Below are 18001 nucleotides of genomic sequence, written 5' to 3' on the forward strand. Positions count from 1 at the left end.
ACTAAAGGGGTAAAATTGATTTCATCTCAAGAAGCTATGAAAGAATTGAGAGAGGGAGCTACCTGTTTCATGATGATAGCTCAGTCAGAGAAAAAGAGTAGTGAAGAGCAGATCCGTAACATATTTGTGGTGGCTGATTTTGCGGATGTGTTTCCTGACGAAGTTCCTGGATTACCCCCAAGCAGGGATGTGGATTTCACTATCGACCTCATCCCTGGGGCAGGCCCGGTGTCTGTCGCTCCTTATAGAATGGCACCAGCTGAATTAACAGAACTCAAAAAGCAGATAGAAGATCTGTTAGGGAAGAAATTCATCAGGCCAAGTGCATCACCATGGGGAGCCCCAGTACTACTGGTTAAGAAGAAAGACGGGAGTTCCAGACTATGCGTCGACTATCGTCAGTTAAACAAACTCACAATTAAGAACAAGTACCCGTTACCGCGGATAGATGATCTATTGGATCAGCTGCGAGGGGCTGGGGTGTTCTCAAAGATTGACTTGAGATCTGGGTATCATCAGATCTTGGTCAAGCCTGAGGACGTACAAAAGACGGCATTCCGGTCTCGTTATGGACATTATGAATATGTCGTGATGCCGTTTGGGGTGACAAATGCTCCAGCGGTATTCATGGATTATATGAATCGGATATTCCGACAGTGTCTGGATAAGTTCGTTGTCGTGTTTATCGATGACATCCTCATTTACTCCAGAGATCGGGATGAACACGCTGAGCATCTGAGGGTGGTGTTGGAAATACTCAGGGCACATCAATTATATGGGAAGTTATCAAAATGTGAGTTCTGGCTGAGCGAGGTCCAATTCCTTGGGCATGTAATCTCAGCTCATGGTATCGCAGTCGACCCTGCAAAGATAGAAGCTGTGTTGAAATGGGAACGACCGCAGACGGTGACAGAGGTGAGGAGTTTTCTGGGATTGGCCGGGTACTACCGGCGATTTATAGAAGGATTCTCCAAAATGGTAAGTCCTTTAACGCAACTCACGCGAAAGGACAAACCTTTCTCATGGACGGAACAATGTGAGGCATGTTTTGAAGAGATGAAGAAGAGACTAACCACGGCTCCAGTCCTGGCTATTCCCGATACAACTCAAGCATTTGAAGTATACTACGATGCGTCATACCAGGGGTTGGGATGTGTGTTAATGCAAGAGAAAAGGGCGGTAGCGTATGCTTCTCGACAGTTGAAGATCCACGAGAAGAATTATCCCACCCATGATCTGGAACTGGCTGCGGTAGTTTTTGCTCTTAAGACTTGGAGACATTACTTATATGGCTCCCAATTCCGAGTCTTTAGCGATCATAAGAACTTAAGGTATTTATTTGATCAGAAAGAACTTAATATGAGGCAAAGGAGATGGATGGAGTACCTTAAAGATTACGATTTTGAACTCCTCTACCATCCAGGCAAGGCTAATGTAGTAGCCGATGCCTTGAGCAGGAAACGGGTGCATATGTCTTCACTGATGATGAAAGAATTGGAACTAATAGAGAAATTGCGCGATATGAATTTGGGTTTACAACTGGATTCTGATCATATCCGGTGCAGTATGTTAACAGTTACAAACACCTTCCTTGAGGAGATCCGAGAGGGGCAGGTGTATGATGCTGAATTACAACGGATTGTTGGATGGTTGGGTACAGAGAAAGGAAAGGAATTCAAGATGGGGCTGATGGCATCTTAAGATTTCGAGATCGGGTTTGTGTGCCAGGGAATTGGAGGATGAGAAGGAGAGTTCTGGATGAGGGACATAAGAGCCGCCTCAGTATCCATCCGGGTATGACGAAAATGTATAAGGATCTTAAGGAGTCATTCTAGTGGCCTGGGATGAAAACCGATGTGGCGGATTTTGTGGCAGCCTGTTTAGTGTGTCAGAAGGCTAAAATTGAGCACCAAAGGCCAGGAGGTACCCTAGAACCACTAGAGATACCCCAGTGGAAGTGGGATGGTATCTCTATGGATTTTGTGACTCACCTGCCTCGATCTGTAAAAGGGCATGATGCCATTTGGGTAATAGTTGATAGACTTACCAAATGTGAGCACTTTTTACCAATCAATCTGAGGATGTCAATGGATAAACTCGCAGAGTTATACATCCGGGAGATTGTAAGATTACATGGGGTTCCAGCAAGTATAGTGTCAGATCGTGACCCGAGATTCACCTCGCGGTTCTGGCAATGTTTACAGGCAGCGCTGGGAACTCAACTGAGAATGAGTTCTGCATATCATCCTCAGACGGATGGTCAATCAGAAAGAACGATTCAGTCGCTAGAGGATCTGCTTCGGGCATGTGTATTGGATCATTTGGGTAGTTGGAGTGAAGTACTTCCTTTGGTGGAATTTACTTACAATAACAGTTACCACTCAAGCATTGGAATGGCGCCCTACGAGGCATTATATGGGAGGAGATGTAGAACCCCACTATGTTGGTATAAGGATGGGGAGTCAGTGACTATTGGGCCGGAGTTGTTGCAACGGACGACGGAAAAAGTCAAACTAATTCAGGATAGGATGCGTGCGACTCAGAGTAGACAGAAGTCGTATGCAGATAAAAGGAGGAGGCCGCTAGAATTCCAAGCGGGGGATCATGTATTCCTCCGAGTCACCCCGACTACAGGCATTGGGAGAGCAATCAAATCCAGAAAGTTAACGCCGAAGTTCATAGGGCCATATCAGATTAACAGAAGGATTGGACTGGTAGCCTATGAAATTGCGTTGCCGCCACATCTAGCTAACTTACACAATGTGTTTCACGTGTCTCAGTTGCGTAAATACATTGCGGATCCCAGCCATGTGTTAGAGACGGATGATGTCCAGTTCAGGGATGATCTGACTCTGGACGTGAGACCAGTAAGCATAGTGGACTCTTAGGTCAAGAATCTGAGAGGGAAGGAGATCCGGACGGTAAAGGTTCTTTGGGATGAGGCAACACAAGAAGCAACGTGGGAAATGGAGGACCTCATGAAGGAATCATATCCACAATTATTTCCTGGTAAGTGAAATTTTCGAGGACGAAAATTCTTTTGAGTTGGGAGTAATGTGAGATCCAAGAAATTCATAAAAATTAATAATTAATAGAGTATAAGAAATGAGGGGTTGAGACTACCATAAGAGAGTTCTTTGATAAATCCTAGACAAGGAACATGAATTAGTTTGGTGGTTGTGCATGAACTTGGTAGTTGGGAGGTCATGGGTTCGAACCTTGGGTTAAAGGAAAGGGATTTTATCTATGTTTTTGTTTTTGCCAGGTGATGGAAAATCTGAAAAACTATAGGAATTCCATGAGAAAACAGAGGGGTGTTAGTTTAAGTGCACTAAACAAGAATAATGGTTATAAGACTTAAAAATAAATTTAATTCGTTTTTTTTCTTTTAATTTATTAAATTGGGCTGAGTTGGGGAGGGGGAAAGGAGTGTGTGAGAAGGCCAAGAGTGAGAGTGAGTGATAGCAAAGGAAAACAGAGAAGAGATTGGGAATTTTCGTGCTCTAGGGGGAGTGAGTGAGGGTTGAAGGAATTGAAGAAGATACCTATAGAGGGGGCCTTGGACAACAAGCACAATTCATTAAATTTCAATTGGAGCGAGGATCAGAGGTAAGGGGAGCTGTTCATGCTTGTTTAATGATCGTTTATTTGTCTGGAATGATTCTAAGTCATGATAGTTGAGTTTTCCCTTCATTTCGCGTGCCTGTTTGTAAAATCTGGGCATCTGTCCAGAAACCGCCCGGCGGCTGAGAATGCTCCGCCAGGCGACACCTCCAGCGTTGATGATTTTCTGGGTTTTGTGATGAACCGCCCGACGGTCATGGGAGACCCGCCAGGCGGCGCGCACTGGAACCGCCTATTTTGACTTATTTTGATGTTTTGTGATATGGTTGCACTGCTGTAATTATATAATACTGATGCTGCTTCATTGACATGATTGAATGTTGACTTAACGGGTGTGTGGAAATTCGATCAGTGTGTATTGGTTGTATGAATGCTATGGTGTATGTTGATTTCTATTTAGAATGTAGAGGAAGTAGCAATGTGTTATTGAAAGTCTCAATTAGAGTGCATAAAATGACCTGTGTGTGCTACTTAAACGAATGCATGTGGTTAAGTCTGCGATGAGAAATTGAATTGGAAATTTAGGGGTAATAGGGTTTTCTGCAGATGCGGGAAATCTGGGATTTTCAGGGTTCTGATGTGCCGCCCGGCGGTAACCTATGTGCCGCCAGGCGGTATTAAGTGGCCAGTGGTGATTGGCGTGCTCAGTGGGTTAGAGTGTGCAGTAGAAAATCACAGATTTTTTTGTGTGGGTGTTGGGGAATGATTTTGAATATAAAAATGGGGGTACTTGTGTGATGTAAGAGTCACCTAGTGGGGATGGGTTAATGCATGAACTAAATTATGCGGACTTGAGATAATCGAATAAATATATTGGCAAGACTGTTTTGGTACCATCGTATGCGTGTTCAGAATGCTAGTATGCAGTTGTATTTTTATGAAATGTATGATATGTTGACAATGGTTAAAGTGTCATATTAAAATTGAAATAGAGCATGTGAATAATTTGGGTGGTGAGTATTGCTATAAACTGTCTGTTGGGAATGTATGATATGAGAGTAGTATCCTTTTAAAGAAAAGAAGGAATGTTGATAGTGGTATTCGGGTCATAGTACCGCATGTGCAAGTTGGGGACTGATATGTGTACGTTTAACTTCCAATGATCATGATTGAGTGCTTACTTGGATAGAATGTTTGTGAGTTGGATGAGTTGATGATTTGTAGTATTGTAAACATTGGTAGTTAGTGATTTGGATGTGATATTTAATAGTTGAATGTGCATGAAAATCTGTGCAAGTGTATAAACCAGTAGGGGAGTGTCCTTACTGGTGTGGCGCCCAGCGGTGGGAGAAGCCCCGCCAGGCGGTAAGTCACGCAACAGAGATGATGGTGAGGACAGGCGCCCGGCGGTAGAAAGACACCGCCAGGCGGCCTGGAGCGGGTTTCGCCTAGCGGTCTCGGGAGAGGCGCCAGGCGGGAGTTCAGTGGCAGGGGTCCTTTGCAGATGGATTTGCATGGACGTTTTATTTCCTTTTCTCAGAAGCTTGGTTAGGGATATGCTGGATTAGTTACGAGCGGGGAGGTTCGTAACGGAGATTTGAGATGCGTGATTGATGCGGGCGGGGAGGTCCGTATCTGTTGTACTCCTGTGTGGGGATACGAGCGGGGAGGTTCGTATGTTCCGTGCTCACACTTGAGGCTACTATGAGCGGGGAGGTTCATAGTAGGTGTTCACGCATGTTGGACTACGAGCGGGCAGGTTCGTAGAGTTGGACTACGGGCGGGGAGGTCCGTAGAGTTGGACCACGAGCGGGCAGGTTCGTGAGAGCATGATAATCCCTAAGGACCAAGGTTGTGTATGGATCTTTCTCATATAGGTTATGAGATTGGAGTATAATGTTATAGAAAGATAAATAACCTAAAATTTATTAAGTTGGACTGGGTGAGGGTCATTTCTTATTATTTCATTGTTTGTATTATTTTTCTTTTCAGCTCACCCTTGCTTGTTTGTGTGTTTGTGTTTGGTGATGATCACGTGACTTGTTACGTGGGAGCAGACGTGAATTCAGGTGATCATGCTGATGCTTAGCAACAGAGCGGGGCTACCGATGGGGGATTTTCTTTATGTTATGCTTTCCTACCTTTTGTAATAGACATTATGATGTTTTATCCATTATGAACTTGTAATAAAGATGAGACAGTACGAATGGATTATAGCGAGACAAGTTTGAAATTTCCTGTGCTTGGGAATTTATTGTAATGTCTGATTTTCTTAAAGTATATTTTGTGAAAAATCAGTTTTATCTAGTAATATCCATATGGGGTGTTACATCTTAAGCTGGAACAATGTCAGGAATGAATCCATCATTGTCATCTATTACTGAGGTAGGTACTAGAATGGTAATAAGCATAGGGACTTGATCACTGTCAACAACAGGTTCCTCCTCAAAGACAACATTCCTTATGTTCTATTCCTTCCCAAACTCAACATCATCAAGAAATATTGCATTTCTTGTCTCAAAACATGATTTAATAGTGGGATTGTAAAATATATAGCCCTAAAGGCGTTCAGGATAGCCTACTAATAACAGCTAGCAGTCCTTGATTCCAACTTGCTTTCGTGCGACCTATAAGGATGTGCCTTAGCTAGATAAGCCCAAATGCGTAAATGCTTTAGGCTTGGCCTTTTACCAGTCCATAACACATAAGGGATTATGCTAACTACTTACTTGGTATCCTATTCAAGAGATAAACTGCAATCTTAAGCGTTTCTCCCCACAATGTGTAAGACCCGAGAAAAATAAATAAATATTTAATAAATGTGAGGGCGAGAATCTCTAAGTTAATTAAGGTGGAAAGAGAAGATAAGGAATAATACTAGCTCAATTGGTTGAAAGTACTTGATTATATGAAAGGACTTGATTGGACTTGATTCAAGTCTTGTGTATAACATTGTGGTGTTAATTAATTATTTAATTCGTTTTGCGTGGGAATAAGATCTCGTGACTTAATGTATAAGCACATGTATTAAAAGTAACAATATAAATCTTTTAATCTCGTACTTTTATAAACACAAATTTTATTCATTCAATTTTTTTTCATTACTAATATATTTACATAGTATTAAAACAAATCAACTTTCTTATTTAATCAATGTTTTCAATAATTTGTGAGTCAATTATTTTATTATTTATAAAACTGTTAAGTATTATTTAAAGTTTTTATATTTTAATTACTTATGTAACTTATAGCCATGTATTTGTTTTTTCTGTTTCTTAATTTAAAATAAATAAATATGACTTATACGTCAAGTGTCGGTATACGGAATTCTAATATGCAAATATCATTATCATATATCATTGTTGCAGACACCTGGACTCAAACTTTCATCGTCTTCTAACTGCCTGACTCCATAAACATGAGCATGTCCAATAAATGCATTCAGCTCAAAGTTTTCATTATTTTTAATAATTCTTCTTTCAAACCAAATATACCCATTTTATCAATCTATCTATCCATACATGGAAGCCAGAAACTCATGGCGCTTCGTGCTTCTTCTGGCTCTAGTTTTACTTCTCACATGGCTTCACCTTCCATCACTTCCAAACTCTAAATTTTACTCAAGATGGTACACCCCAAACAACACCTTCTACTCATCATCCCCTACCTATCATCACCTTGAATCAGAAACTCCTCAACACCCTCTTGACCCTCTAACAATCCAAGAGTTCAACAGGGTCAGAACCATCCTCTCTTCTCACCCTCTCTTCAAGTCCTCGTCCAGCTACACTCTAAACTCTGTGGTCCTTGAAGAACCAGACAAAAAACTAGTCCTCAAATGGAAAAAGGGTGATCCACCCTTGCCAAGGAAGGCTTCCGTGGTTGCAGTTGTCAAGAGGGTCTCTCATGTTCTCACTGTGGACCTCGAAACTGGCCATGTCACGAGCCATGAAAATGAAACCGATTTGGTTTCTGGGTACCCCATGGTTACTCTAGAGGACCAATTCGGGGTTCTAGAGGCTCCCCTCAGGTGCCCTGAGTTCAACAACTCGTTCACCAAACGTGGTGTGAATTTAGCAGACCTGGTGTGCTTGGCGTTGTCTTCAGGGTGGTATGAGAAACCGGAGGAGGAGAATAGAAGGTTGATGAAGGTACAGTGCTATTCCAAAGAAGGCACTGTGAACTTTTACATGAAACCAATCGAGGGTGTCACTGCTTTGGTTGACATTGATAGAAAAGAGGTGGTAGCTGTTTCAGATGATGGCCAAAACATCCCTGTGGCTAGTGGTGCCAACACTGATTACCGTTACTCCATTCAGAAGCTGAGTGGGGAGATGAGGCTCCTGAATCCAATATCCTTGGAGCAACCAAAAGGTCCAAGCTTTAGTGTTGATGGGCACATGGTGAAATGGGCAAACTGGGAATTTCACCTCAGACCTGACCCAAGGGCAGGGATCATAATTTCACAGGTCAAGGTGAGGGACCCTGACACATCAATGCTGAGAAATGTAATGTACAAAGGGTTCGTATCTGAGCTATTTGTGCCCTACATGGACCCCACAGAAGGTTGGTACTTTAGGACATACATGGATGCTGGTGAGTATGGGTTGCAGTCAAAGCCGTTGAACCCTCTGAATGATTGTCCACGAAATGCTCACTACATGGATGGTGTGTTTGCATCTTATGATGGAACACCTTATCTCCAACCCAACATGATTTGCATTTTTGAGAGTTATGCTGGTGATATTGCTTGGAGACATGCTGAATGCCCCATTACTGGCCTCAAGGTAAGCTTTTCTCTCATACCAAGCTTAAACCAAAGTGTGTTTGTGTGTGTGTTTGGTTTGACATAGTGGACATTAATGACCTTATAATCCAAACACACTGTTCAAAGCAAACCTCATGTATTGTTTAGTTTCTAATTATAGATTGACATGGACACTTAAAATTATGAATTTTGACTATTTTTGAGCTGTTGTTCATTAGTTGGGAATAAAGATTGTTTGATCTATAAATAATTCAACAGATTTTATCTCTTAACTTTATTTGGGTACGTGCTGCGGTGACAGGTTACAGAAGCAAGGCCAAAGGTGACACTAGTGGTTAGGATGGCAGCAGCCTTGGGAAACTATGACTACATCATGGATTGGGAATTTCAAACCGATGGGCTAATCAGAGCAAAGGTTAGTGAGGAAAATTCAATTTTAATTCTACACATTCTTGTTTAGGATTGACAGTCCCATGACCTATGCAGACATATCAAAATTTGATGTGATCCAAAATCCTTGAAAAGTTTATGCACACGAGCACCCACTCCACTTCATATTCACTTGAAAAGTTTTGGGAACATATGGATACATAAACAATGAAAATATCGTAAAAATCAGTAATGAGACATTTAGAATAGCGAATGAGACAGCAAATAATGATGGTCTAGGGTAAGATGGATTATCCTAATATATAGGCATTTGTCTGATGCAGGTTGGACTGAGTGGTATCTTAATGGTGAAAGGAACTACCTATGAGAACATGGACCAAGTTCCTGAAAAAGAATATCTTTATGGAACCCTTTTGAGCGAAAACCTTATTGGTGTAATCCATGACCATTTTATCACGTATTACCTAGACATGGATGTTGATGGGTCAGACAATTCATTTGTTCAGATAAACTTAAAGATGCAAGAGACGGCTCCGGGAGAATCACCCAGAAAGAGTTATTTGAAAGCAGTTAAAAAAGTGGCAAAGACAGAGAAAGATGCTCAAATAAGACTTCAACTGTATGAGCCATCTGAGTATCATGTGGTGAATCCATTGAAGAAAACAAGGGTAGGGAACCCTGTTGGGTACAAATTGGTTCCAGGTGCCACAGCAGGTAGCTTGCTGGATCCAGAAGACCCACCACAGAAAAGGGCAGCCTTTACCAATAATCAAATATGGGTCACCCCTTACAACAAGAGTGAGCAATGGGCTGGTGGCTTATTCGTTTATCAGAGCAAAGGAGATGATACTCTTCAAGTGTGGTCCAACAGGTCACACATTCTTTTCATGATTCTACCTTTCTTAAGTCATGGTTCAATGCTAATTCTACCTTTCATCATATTGATTTGTGAAAGTGTTTGATGTTTAATATGCAGGGATCGTGGAATTGAGAATAAGGACATAGTTCTGTGGTACACAATAGGATTTCATCACATACCATGTCAAGAGGACTACCCTATAATGCCCACTGTGTCATCAAGTTTTGATTTGAAGCCTGTTAATTTCTTTGAGAGAAATCCAATCCTTGGAGTGCCTCCCAATTTCAAAAATGATTTACCGGTTTGTAAAGGTCATGATTCAGGTTGAGATTCCATCGGATGGATTTTAGTCTAAGTACATATAGTTTATTGGCTCTAAAATCATGATTGTGGGAAGAAGAGCCCAGAAGAATGTCTACTATAAAGCTTCTTTAACTGTCTTCAAAGTTGTGATATTATACTTCTTTACTTGTATATATAAAGAACTGTGTATGTGATAGAACCCTCTCTTATATTACAGTTGCTTCCTTTCATTCTTATGCTTTGTGTTTTTCTTGTTATTGTTGAACGAGTTCAGCCATTGGTGGGCCTATGGAAAGTGTTACACGAGTAAGGACATGTGGAAAGTGTTACATGAGTTTTACAAACCAGCTTAGTAATTAAATAATAGAGTGGAGAGGTTGTGGTGTAACTCAAGAATATAACTGATTTGAAAAATATAAACATGATTGTAGAAGAAAAATAATAGAAAATTTACAGTAATAAAATAGAATATACAAAATATATTACATCAAAAAAATAGTACTATTTATCTATTGTTATAGTTTATATATAGATATAGATAATTAGAGGCTTAATGAACTAAAAAAACTTGGAAGACTAAAATGAAAGAATAAAAGTAAGAAGACTAATGAGTGTATTTAAATTTTTACTTTTAAACAGAATAAAAGAACAAAATACACTGCTTAATCGAACAAACAGCAAAAGTTTTGGTAACCTAAACAAAAACAAGCAACTCGAAACAGCAGGAAACTAAGGCCACAAGGACAAAAACAACCGATTCACCCGACCACAATCTCTGTAAACAACATCGACCTATTTGTACAACCACCTTAGTTACTGTCTGAATCAGGCTTCCGGGCCAAGAAGAAGTACATTGGTGTGAAAATCTCTTTCCTGGAAAAGAAACAAAAAGAAAGTCATATTTCAGATTCCTCTGCTCCAGAAAAATATATTGATGTTCAATCTTCTAATTCATTAATCAGTATTTCTCTCAAGGACTCAGATAAGAGACCTTCAGAATCTGAAATTGCAACAGATGAGAACTGTACATCATGCTGGCTAGGAGCATTCTCATTTTTATATTCATAAATTTCATATGCATGGGTAGAATAGAAAGAGTGATATCATGAGAAAGTGCAAAACTTACTTTCCTCCTTCAACTAGTCCCTCCGCAGCCTTCTCTAGGAAATCTTGAACCCTTAGACTACCCTTTGGAGCCAGTCCAACATACTCCAGAACCTTGACCTGCAGATATTAATTTGTTGGCCCCAACCAATGTTGAATGAGTAATTAGATTTACCAATCCTAAAATTCTCAACATACAATCAAATTACAGAACTCTATAAGTAATCATAGACAATACCAAGTAAAAAAATTTACAGATGATGTTCAATAGCAATACCATGTTTTTTGTGAAAAGTCGCCCAACGGCAGTTAGACGGAAGCTACTCAGCGAGAAATGACTTTTGTCTAAAGGCAAGTACCATGGAAGAGGAGAGTCAGCTGCTAGATCTTTCTCCCATATTATCTTTCACACAGAAAAGGAGAGAATCCCCTTTAACAAGTTAGGTTCAACTATTGGATATACAAAAGCCAATACTAGTGAAAGGTGACAAAGAAGAAAATGATGTTCACCTCAAAACCTGCTTGCTTCAGAGCTTCAATACACTTAGTGGTCAATCTAATGTCAGGAAGCCCATCACCAATCTCAATTTCTGCCTGCAACCAGGAATTTTATCGATTTGATTACAAACCAAGAGGTTTCAACAGGGCCTAATAAATAGACCTCAATCTTAGTTCAATCTACACCGCTGTAACATACCTTGACTTTTTGGTGTTCTGGGTTTTGGGGATCAAAACTATCGGTCATACACCATTCATAAGCAGCAAAATATTGACCAGGCTTTAACACTCTAAAAATCTCTTTATAGCATCCATACTATACATAATTCCATGGCACGAGAAATAAGAGTCAGCCAATACAAAATTATAGACACCATTTTATAGATTCACAATTAACACATGCACTCCATGCTATCATGCAGACCACATTAAAGTTGCTTCATAGTACTTCACAATTTATACGTAAATGGGGGAGATAGAAAGTTGTAGTAGGGATGGGGCGAAATTAGCGCGTGAAACCCATTAGAGAGTACAGGATACTGTCACATACAGCATCTGGTGCATGGCAAGTGGCTTCAATCGCATATACTGCATCAAAAGTGTTGTCTGGGATTGGCATTTTCATGAAGTCAGCCTGCATTATCAAATACGATGATCATGTCAACTATCTTTTCAAACCAATATCCGCCTTCATCAACATGTATGGTTATGCTTAATTTACAATATCATTTTAGCTAAGATATCGTCATCATTTGATTATAAATTTTTTCAACAATAAATAAGGCAATATATTCATAACATTTATAATTGGAGCAGAGCAATTTTATAAACCGAAACAATAAGTTCTGAAATAAAAGCCCTCATACTCCCAATAAGGAAAATAATTGATATACAAAAATCAACCTTGATAAAATTGCAAGTCTTGTCCACTCCCGCAATGCGATTGAGTTCCTGTTAATTAGCAAAAATCTGTCGGTGATCAAAGTGTGTAGAACTTTTAATTTAATGTGCTATCGTCTTTCAAAACATATTGAGAATCCAAAAATAAATCCTTCATCCAAAAGGCTTTCAACAATTAACATGGCAGATTATGCATAATAAATTAACAAAAGATGACTTTCAAGTACATTAAGCAAAATTAACACTTAAATAATGCATCGATGTTTTGTTAGAATAAGCATAACCAACAGTGACAGTGTACTATAAGTTTATAACAACAAGATATGATGATCGAAATAAAGGTAAAAATAACTATGCCAATGCATTAACAATCTACACCTCATAATTGTTATTTTCAATGAACTTAATTTCCGAAAACATACCTTTCCTCTTGTTATCTGGTACTCATTATTATTCAACCCAGTAATTGAAGTTGAGCTGCCCAGGTATCACTTGATTTTGTTAGCCAGAAAATGTAACACAGGGAAAGTTAAAGGAAAAGAAGCCTAAATGAAGTTAATCTTGTTAACCTGAATCGAGAAATTTCTCTTAATGGTCCCCCAATTCCACATCCAACATCCAAAACCTAAAATAAATTATAAAAGCTCATTAAGTTTTAATAATAAATTACTGTAAATAAGATATCACCTTGCTTATTTGCTATATTGAACATAGGAAAACCTTCTGCCCTGGCTGGAGTCGAAGTTGCAAAGCAAGGAAGTGTTCATGTCGCTTGATGCTCTCTCGAAGAGATTCCCCATTCCATCTGCAAGATAAGAAAATTATCAACATGATTAATGTAATAGAAAATTCTTCAATTTTGTTAGTGCAAAATTAAGTAAATGGAAACCTGGGCGCAAAATGGAAAGATTCCCCCCAGCCAAACTCGTAAAAGCTGGTAACAAGATCATAGTACTTATTCACCTAAAGACAAATGCAGATTTAATCAACGTTTTTGCAGATAATCAAATTGACTATAATGGAGACAAAAACACATCTCTATTACTTCACAAGTGAAGTCACAGAGCATCACTTATTGCCTCCTATAAATTAGACCGGTACACAAAAATTGTGAAGTTTTCCAAGTTTCCATATAAACAAAAAGTTTTTTGTTAGCATCTTCTAGGATTAGAATCTCTTAGTATTTCAAGAAAAAAAAATTGTTTCCCATTTGGAGAAAGAGTGAGCAGAAAAAAAGAAAAAATGAGGCCAGGCATACCGTATGCATCTAAAAAAGAAAATTAGAGCTATAGAAGTTAAAGGTTGTCAATATTAATATCTCTCACCATATCACTATAGTTAGCTTTCCTCTCTTCCTCTTGACCACCATAGCAAACATGATACTTCTCATACCTGAATCATAAGATCAAAAAATTTATAAGCTCCGTAAGAAAATGAGAAATTATCATGCATGACAACAGCCATAATTTTTTTCTTAGCCATATGTACCAGCTACAATGGTTTACAACAAACTCATATGGTTATACAACAATGGGTATGCCTATGGGCATGCCCACATGTAGCTGTGTAATTATATAAAATAACATAGCCATCCCTGATTACTCGTCCATATATATAAATAAATAGCCTAAATATAAAATTCTCATACCAGCTCATGAATTTAAGTGTGGCCAACCAACATATAGTTGCAATCCATAGTACTAAAATTCCTTACCTTTTTACAAATCAAAGTTGTGTAAGTATTCATTATTCTAAATATAATAAAAATAATAAAACAGACTTAAATGTACAAAATCGAAACTTCAGATACACTGTTCACGTTAACGCGAAGGTAAATCTCTCAAAGTTCATTCTCTTCTCAATTTTGATCCAAGCCAAAAAAAATTGAACTCCGAAACAAATATAGAATAGCTAGTAAAATTTTGAAGCAATTGCTGAATTTCATTTCACCTAGTACATTCGTAGTTATCAGAGATATTTGCTTAGCTGCAAGAAATCTGAAACCATTTTTAAGTTTCGTTAAACCTGTATCACTATCAAGTTGCTGTTACTTTAGGTGAAAATCACGAGCTAAAAGAGACAGGTGGGCCCGGATATGATTCACTTTCAATAAAGTCCAAGACATTCCACGCAAGACCACAAAGCTTTCAGTCCCACCCCCACATTTTAATATTTTTTTATACAAATGCACACCGCGATCATGTTACATCAGATCGAACCAGAGAATTGTGGACTGTTGTTTTTCTGTCATTGCCATAAACAAAATCACAACTATTTTCTTCATATTAAAAAAATTCATGACTCCCCATCTGCTAGCATTTCTATTTTCTTCAAATTAATTGATCCCTAATATTCACAGTTATAGATTACTCAACCCCTGTATTATCAGATTCAATATCTTTCCATCCGAATAATTACATTTTTTTGTATTTTATTTTAATAAATAAAAAATTCACCGAAACCAACTATTTTGCTTTTTTATAAACTAAATATAGTCCAAAAATTTTCGCACCCTACAATCACGCAACAAGTTCCTTTAAACCAGATCAAAGCACCAAAAAGATTCCCAAACACGTGCAACAGTGGATTTGACTCCTCATTCCCAAAAGCTGATCAAAAAATCAATAATTCCGACAATTATAATCAACCGTTGATTTTCTAATTAACTTTCTAATTAACGATTATCACTGTACTTAAATCCTCTACAGTACAGTATCCCTAAAACACTGCGCCATTGTACAAGTAGGAAGAAAGTAACACAGAAACCTCGTTTTGAAGACAACAAAAAGTATTCTCGGAGTCTGAAATCACAATGCAACCACAAAATTCCATGCACAAGCAACTAAAAGAAAGAAAAAAATAAAGAAAAGAGAGAATCATATATACTTCTCAACGGCGGAGAGAACTTCCTCCTTTTCAATCTTGCCACCGAGATTGGATGCCAAATCCATAGCTGCTGCAAGTTTTCCTGCGCCGCTAACAGCTCAAAAGACCTCGTTTCGATCTACAACGAAGCAAATTTGTTTGCGTTAAAGGAGAAAGAGAAACGATGGATAAAGGGAGAAATGCAGAAAGCGAAAAGGAAAAGTGACTCACGTGGGAACGGTGAGAGAAAACAAACTGGAGGCGGAGGAAGCTATGAACGGTGAACATAAACAATGAGGAGCGAATTGTTATATAGAAAACTGAAAAGTAAGAAAAAAAATAAAACGAAACATGTGATGGACAAGCGCGAAAATTTCTGAAGGACCACGTTGAGTTAGAAAGGGTATTATCCTACAACAAAATTATATTATTTTATATTATATTGCATTATAATTATAATTATAATAATAATAATAATAATAATAATATAAATAGGTTCCTCTAAAAGATTCCTAGTTTAAAATAATGGAAGAACAGTGAGATAATTAATTAGCATAGCTTAAAATAAAAAAATCAATAAATGTATATAATCAATGGTTTACATCGGAATAGATAACTGTCTCTTCAATTTATGTATGGAATTGGGTCTTTATGATTTTTATGAACATTAGTTAATTTCGAACAAGTTTTGAATATAATTTTATTATTAAATTGTTAGAAAAAATATTTAAATGAGAATATGTAATTTTTAAAAGTATGGGCACTAAACAAATTAATTTAATCGTATAAGGACTAAAGTTAATTGACAGAAAATATAAAACTAAAGTTTAAAAAAAAAACGGTATTATATAATAACATATTTTAAAGGGTTAAATATGTTTTTTTTCTTCAAGTTTCACTAAATTTTGGAATTCGTCCATGTTTGAGACTTTATACCAACTTGGTCTTTTATTTTTAGAAATGTGTGAATTTAGTCATTCTTATCAAATTTTATTAAGTTTATTTGACATTTTAAACGCATTTTATGATAATATTTGAGTTAACATTAAAGCGAAAATGTCTCAAATGGTATAAACAATTCAAATACTATCATGAAATGCGCTTGAAACGTTAGATAAACATAATAAAATTTGGTTAAAATGACTAAATTCATGTATTTTTAAAGATGAATGACTAAATTAGTCAAAAATTTTAAAGATGAACTAATTTCAAATTTTACCTTAAACATGAAAAACTAAAAATATATTTAATCCTATTTTAAATATAAGCATAAATATTTAATGTTACATTTATGTATATATACTAGAGAGAAAGCTGCTCACATGATTTTTCTCTTTTTTTTTTTCTAAGATTACAATGTTACTTGTAACTTTTGAACACTTCTCAATCTTGAAATTTATTAACATTAAAGACTGTCCTATTTAAATTGACTAATTACTGGTAATGATAAAGACTTTGTTATGCCTCATTAAATTTAATTAAGTTTCAATTATTTTGTGAGTACTTTTAATTAATTTTTTCATTTCATTTCATTAAATATGTAAAATATTTATAATCTTTATGTGAATGACTTTTATATTATCTATAACAATATATGAAGATATATATTTTTTTCTGTTCATATTTCGTTATTCCAGTTCTATCTTTTAATTTTTTAAAACTTAATTATTTGTTATTTTAAAAAAAAGTTATCTTAAATTATTATTTTAAAAATTTTTATATGCATATATTTTATCTTTTTCAATTTTATTTTTAATAACTATTTTAAAAATTAATTATATATTTATTATTCATTTTATATTAAATTTTTATGGCCAAGACTTTTCCTTTATTCATAAAAAATAAAATAAAATAACACATCACGTTTCTTTATTAACACATCACGTTTCTTTTTACATAAACTATACGTTTTTCTTAGAGAAGATTATTATGACGTGATTTGACATTTACGTTCCTTAGCAAATGTCTATGAGGTTTAATCTTCTGTTTAAACATGGATTCACAACTAAAATTTACTTGTATTCCAAAAATGGATCCACGTGCTAGGAGGATCAAACCTTCTAATTATATCAGAAAAAGAAAATATACATCTCTTTAGAAAATACATTAAATGATTTGTTTAAATAAAATATAACAACTATAGTAATACTAATTTTAAACGATTAATCAAACAACAACATTCAAATTTAAAATATTTCAAATAACTTTTATGTTTTTATTTTGAACAACCAAACTATTCCTTTGATTTATTTATCAATTTGAATTTCTAACATAAAAATATTAAAATGAAATTTTGCCTAAATTAAAATTAACTTATATAAATTAAAAGGTAAAAATATAGTGAAACTACACGGAAGAGCTTTTATAAATATCTTATAAAAGAACTTTTATAAGCTACCTTATATTTTATTAATTAATTTTAGTTTTAAAAAGGTTCTTACTTTTCTCCTTTAAAGTTCTCCAAGAAATTTATTTAAACAAGATGATACTTTTGTTTGAATGGTTCAATGGATAAGTGGTTATCATCTTACACCAATGCAATAAATTGACCTATCAATATAAAGTTGAGAATAATTCCAAATTTCAATCTACCAAATATGCAGTGTGAGAAAATGAATTAGAACAAAACAAAAAATAAGTTGCAGTAGCTTGTTATTTTTTCCTTTGACATTTGATTGGTGTACATGTCTTTCTACTGTACAAATTTAGTTGTTTGTTTTCTTTTCCCCATCCAAATATGTAATATTCAA

General features: G+C 36.6%; 2 protein-coding genes across 5 annotated transcripts; one reads left to right on the forward strand and one right to left on the reverse strand.

Annotated features, from left to right (window-relative positions):
* The first annotated feature begins 6976 nt into the window (after nucleotides 1–6976).
* LOC114164670 (primary amine oxidase-like) lies at nucleotides 6977–10114 on the forward strand. Its single transcript, XM_028049413.1, has 4 exons — nucleotides 6977–8351; nucleotides 8634–8747; nucleotides 9046–9593; nucleotides 9699–10114. Exons 1-4 carry the CDS (start codon nucleotides 7086–7088, stop codon nucleotides 9907–9909), a joined length of 2139 nt encoding a protein of 712 aa, XP_027905214.1. The 5' UTR covers nucleotides 6977–7085; the 3' UTR covers nucleotides 9910–10114.
* Nucleotides 10115–10480: 366 nt separating this feature from the next.
* Nucleotides 10481–15636, reverse strand: LOC114165537 (cycloartenol-C-24-methyltransferase). Of its 4 annotated transcripts, XM_028050423.1 has the most exons (14): nucleotides 15483–15636; nucleotides 15273–15390; nucleotides 13712–13778; nucleotides 13276–13349; nucleotides 13107–13191; nucleotides 12956–13011; nucleotides 12809–12863; nucleotides 12390–12437; nucleotides 12037–12120; nucleotides 11686–11802; nucleotides 11499–11582; nucleotides 11266–11391; nucleotides 11011–11108; nucleotides 10481–10757 (listed from the first exon to the last, which is right to left on the reverse strand). In XM_028050423.1, exons 2-14 carry the CDS (start codon nucleotides 15335–15337, stop codon nucleotides 10694–10696), a joined length of 1023 nt encoding a protein of 340 aa, XP_027906224.1. In that variant the 5' UTR covers nucleotides 15338–15390; nucleotides 15483–15636; the 3' UTR covers nucleotides 10481–10693. The 4 variants fall into 4 exon arrangements, with proteins under 4 accessions (XP_027906224.1, XP_027907636.1, XP_027906938.1 ...); XM_028051835.1 differs by lacking the exons at nucleotides 15273–15390; nucleotides 15483–15636 and adding an exon at nucleotides 14337–14410; XM_028051137.1 differs by lacking the exons at nucleotides 15273–15390; nucleotides 15483–15636 and adding an exon at nucleotides 14035–14057.
* Between the last annotated feature and the right edge of the window lie 2365 nt (nucleotides 15637–18001).

The sequence above is a fragment of the Vigna unguiculata genome, chromosome 1, assembly GCF_004118075.2.
Source record: "Vigna unguiculata cultivar IT97K-499-35 chromosome 1, ASM411807v1, whole genome shotgun sequence".
NCBI classification, from domain to species: Eukaryota; Viridiplantae; Streptophyta; class Magnoliopsida; order Fabales; family Fabaceae; genus Vigna; species Vigna unguiculata.